General features: G+C 65.5%; 2 protein-coding genes across 2 annotated transcripts in view; both read left to right on the top strand.

Moving 5' to 3' along the window:
• The window catches only part of ADGRA1 (adhesion G protein-coupled receptor A1), an 11658-nt gene extending 11046 nt beyond the window's left edge, over positions 1-612 (top strand). Inside the window, exon 6 of the mRNA XM_025047513.1 lies at positions 1-612. This exon is cut by the window's left edge and continues 22 nt beyond it. Within this exon, the coding sequence (XP_024903281.1) occupies positions 1-612 (612 nt within the window).
• Positions 613-3724: 3112 nt separating this feature from the next.
• The window catches only part of KNDC1 (kinase non-catalytic C-lobe domain containing 1), a 37566-nt gene continuing 36809 nt past the window's right edge, over positions 3725-4481 (top strand). The window contains 2 exon segments of the mRNA XM_025047543.1: positions 3725-3921; positions 4342-4476. Coding sequence (XP_024903311.1) covers positions 3725-3921; positions 4342-4476 — 332 coding nt within the window.

Genomic DNA, 4481 nt, shown 5'->3' with positions numbered 1-4481 from the left:
CGGCCCGTGCCCCACCCCCGCACGACGGCCAGCCTGCAGGCCACCCAGAGCCACGTCAGCTGCCTGTCGCCGGCCACACCCTGCTGTGCCAAAATGCACTGTGAGCAGCTGGCGGAGGACGCGACCCACGCCCACGTGCACGCGGAGGGCGACCTCGGGCCCGGCCCGCACCTGCACAGGTGCCTGCAGGGCAGAACTAAGCCCCCCTACTTCAGCCAGCACCGGGCGGCCGCGGCCGAGCGGGAGTACGCCTACCACATCCCGTCCAGCCTGGACGGCAGCCTCCGCAGCTCACGCACGGACAGCCCTCCCAGCTCGCTCGAGAGCCCGGCTGGGCTGCACCCGCTGGCCTGCTGTGCCCAGGGCGACCCCTTCCCCTTGGTCAGCCAGCCTGAAGGCGGTGACGCCAGCCCCACGCTCTACGGCTGCCCCCCGCGGCTGGGCAGGGAGGCGGCCCGCGGCCCGGCGCACTTCGAGATGCTGCGGAGGACACAGTCCCTGCCTTCCGGTGGCCCCGGCCAAAACGGGCTTCTCCAGGGCACCATGCCATATGGCGCCGACAGCACCGGCAACATCCGAACGGGACCCTGGAGGAACGAGACCACCGTGTAGCCGGCCGCGCCCACCCGCCCCGGACCAGCTTCGGAGCAGAGCGGGGAGTCTGTCGCCGGAGGTCAGTGGGTCGCCCAGTGACAGGGCTACTCAGGAGCGGATGGCCCCCCGCGGACCCCTCACTGTGAGGACCCAGGCGGACTCGGGCCGTGTCGCTGCCCCAGATCCCGCGGTCGGAGAGCCGTCCACGCGCACGGTCCCCGCCCTCCAGCCCGATGCCCAGGGCCTCGGCAGCCCCTGCCAGGGAGCTGGCATCCCGCCGGGGGGCGGTGGGCCGGCCACAGCAGGAGGTGCCGCCGCTTTCTAGGATTCGGGGTGTGTGTGCACTGTTTTGTTCCGAGGGGCGGGCAGCCTGCTGGTCAGTCCAGCGCACTCCGGACCTGGGCCGTCACCACCAGCCCCTCTGCTTCCTGATTCTGAGTCACAGGGACCCACATCCGCGCCTCCTCCCGGCCCCGTCTCCACCTTCAGGAGCCTGTCCCGCAGGCTTGAGGGCGTCACTACACTGGGGCACACACTTGTGCTCTGGGCCACGCACGCGGTAGGGGGGAGCACTTGTAACCGAAGGCCTCAGGGAGCCAGCCTGGGTCTGGGGCCTGTGCCCTGCGAGGACCCACGTCCTTTAACACAGATTCACCTCCAAAGCCAGCCGCCGGGACTGAAACCCGCCCCAACTCGGACGTCTGAGGGGCTGGCACTTCCACGAACACATGGACACAGAGGCTTGATCAGAAGACGGGGGCGGACCTGCCGCGGGCAGCGGTCACTGGGTCCCCACGGAGACGAAGCCCAGACATCCAGACGAACGTGACGTGCGCGTGAGACCGTTCACAGCCGTTCCCTTCCTCTCCCCCCGGAACTGTGACACACGGCGACACGCACATGCACACGCCACACGTGAACGTGCCACACGTGTGCATCACGTGTTCGTATCCCATGGGTGCACAAGACACCGCACACATGCACATGTGTGCACACACATGCAGCGCAGTCACCTCCATCACGGAGGTGCATCTGCGTGTGCACACACGTGCGCCCGGCACATTGCACACACGCACCACACGTGCACACGGCACATCACTCACACGTACCACACACGTGCGCCTAGCACCTTGCACACATGCACCACACACGTGCACACACGCACCACACGCACGCCCAGCACATCACGCACACGCAGACCGGTGTGTTTTCCAGCAGTCTGAGAGCCGGTGCTCCGTGTGCTGCACGCCCGTCGCTGCTGTGACTTGCCGGTGGGCTGCACTGTCCAGGCGGAAGGACGTCACCGGGGGCAAATCCTCCCTTGACACCGGGGGGAGTGTATCGGGGTGGCCCAGGGCCCACGCTCAGTATCTGAGCACAAGGAGCCTCATGTCTGTGTAAACATGACAGTGATGTGACCTACCACAGTGTCTGTACGAACTCTTTGTGTCCTCACGAGTCAGCCAGGTGGGCATCCGAACGGCCACCGCCGGTCCTCGTCTCTGTCACTGTCCAGCCTTCTCACCTGCTTCTGTAGCCGACGCGGACCAGACACCCAACGCTGTGCCGTGTGCACAATGCAGACACAGCCCAGCGAACTACAGTGTTTTACGTTTGTGAGGCCTGGTTCACGGCGCCGTGTCTCTCGCCCTGAAGGGAGGGGACCCACGTCGGCCTATGGCCCCCGCTCCTGCGCCCGGGGCCTGGGGCCGGCTGCTCTTCCCAGCCCCTGCGGGGGGGCGTTGGCTGTCCTTCCTGCCCTGGACAGCCCTGACAAAACGGAGTTCACCTCATTATTCAAACCAGAGAAATCCCACACTGAGTGTTAGACCGCGTGCGTTTCCATGTTGATTCAGCCTCCTGAGTCCGCTTGGGAACAGTGTGGTGGCATGTCCCCTTGGCACGCGATGCTTCTGGAAGGCTGTGGAATGGAGATCAGAGCCAAGGCCATCTACAGTCTGACATTTCGTGTCACTTCCTCTGTGCACATGTGACTGGTGTATGTCAGAGCGGGCTGAGTGCATGTGTTTGCAAGCTGTGTGAGTATGTGTGCGAGGGCATGCATGGCTGCGTGTGTGCTGAGTGTGTAAGCATGTGTACTTACATGTGTGCGTTGCGTGTGTGCTTACATAAGTGTGTCACGTGTGAGTGTGCGATGAGAGTGCACGTGTGAGGCACATGTGCTGTTTCCGAGTTTTGCATGTGAGTGTGAGCGTACATGAGAATGTCTGTGCATGAGGTGTATCATCGTGCACGAGTAAGTGTAAAAGACAAGTGTGCATGTTTGCATCTGTGAGAAGTGTGTACGTGCATGAGGTGCATTGTGTGGGCTGTGTGTGTGCATGTGCAAGTGTGTCAGAGTGTGAGTGAGTGTGGGCATGCCCACCCTGCCTCGGCCCTCCGTGTGCCCCTGGTGGAAGCCTGGCGGTCACACAGGGACACTGGTCACACCAGGACGCTGTGACGGCTTCAACCCGCCTCAGGAAACTTCTTGCCCGGGATGCTTCACAGCCAGTCCTGAGCGCTGTCACGGGTCTGCTGCCTCTGCCACGTGGCAACCCCGCGTCTTTCCAGCGAGGCCCCAGACAGCCCGCCGGTGACCGAGGGCTCAGCCTGGTCACGGGCGCAGCCAGCTCTGCTGCCCGCCAGGGGCCCGGTGCTCGTCGGTCAGTGTGAGGACCCTCCACTGACCTGATTCCTCCAAGAAGCCAGGCAGCCTCCTCTGGACGAGCCACCCTTGGGCCGCCGGCGGGGTCAGCACGGGCCCAGCAGCCTGCCCTTGCCCTGTCGACCCACGTCCTCTGGCCGGGGCGCTGGGACATGCAGACAGGCAAGAGAGCCCTGGACCCAGGAGCCACCCTTGGGACAAAGGTCAGTTCAGAGGGCGAGGGCCCAGGGTCCCGTTCACCCAGGCCACCGTCCTGGGGCTCCTGCGTCATGCCAGGCTCTGCCCAACGGTCAGCAGCTACAGGAGGCCTGTCGCGTCCCTGGCCGAGGACCCTGGCAGCACGGCCCTGGCACACAGCCCCATGGGCGCCCCTTCTGCCCGCTCGCCGCCCCCGCCGCTGAGCCGTGCTGCTTGGGGGTGGGGGGCAATGGGAGGCGGTGCTCTCAGGCCTCAGGCCTGGGCATGCCCTGCACCTTCGGCTGGCAGTGCGGCCTGTTGGATCCAAGATCAAAGGATGACCCTGTGCGGGAGGAGGCCTCTGGCCCTGACAGAGGCCGCTCTGCCTCTGCAGAGGGAAGTGTGCCCAAAGGTGGGCGCAAGGAGGTGGGGTGGCGAACAGGCTCTGAAGGGCCCCTGGGGAGGCCAGCAGAAGGGCCAAGGTGGGAGGTCAAATCTGAGAGCTCTGGCCATTCAGGAGGGTGGCTGGAGCAGGGAGAGGGGTGGCTGGTGACAGCCGCATCCCTCAGATGTGACCCACGACTGGGGCAGGGGAAGAGTGTCCGTCTCACGGTGAGACAGCCTGCAGGCGTGCGGGCTGAGGACAGATGGCCCTGCCGGCTCCTGGGGGTCAGGAGGGAGGGTGCTGGATGCGGCCCGGCCTCCTGGGGCTACAGACACACAGACACGTGTGAGCACACTCGCCACCCGAGGGACAGTCCCCACACTGTGGCGGCATCAGAGTCTGGGCAGGGGAGTTGGAGACGGAGCCTCCCCATCAGGGAAAGGCTGGACCCAGCCGGCAGGGTCGCCAGGATGGGGCAGAGAGGCATCTGGTCTCCGGTTTTCTGCTCCACCCCCAGAAGGCTGGCGGGCAAAGTGGCGGTGGAGCTGCAGTTGTCGGCCCCACATGGCGACCATGGGACAGACTCAAGCGAGGAGACAGGCCACACTCCCGCGTCTCAGACGGTCCGCGCCAGCCCCGCCCTGCGGCCTGGGCGCC

The sequence above is a fragment of the Pteropus alecto genome, unplaced genomic scaffold, assembly GCF_000325575.1.
Source record: "Pteropus alecto unplaced genomic scaffold, ASM32557v1 scaffold74, whole genome shotgun sequence".
NCBI lineage: Eukaryota > Metazoa > Chordata > Mammalia > Chiroptera > Pteropodidae > Pteropus > Pteropus alecto.
The sequence above is the reverse complement of the archived record's forward strand: the minus strand, read 5'-3'. Positions and strand labels throughout refer to the sequence as shown.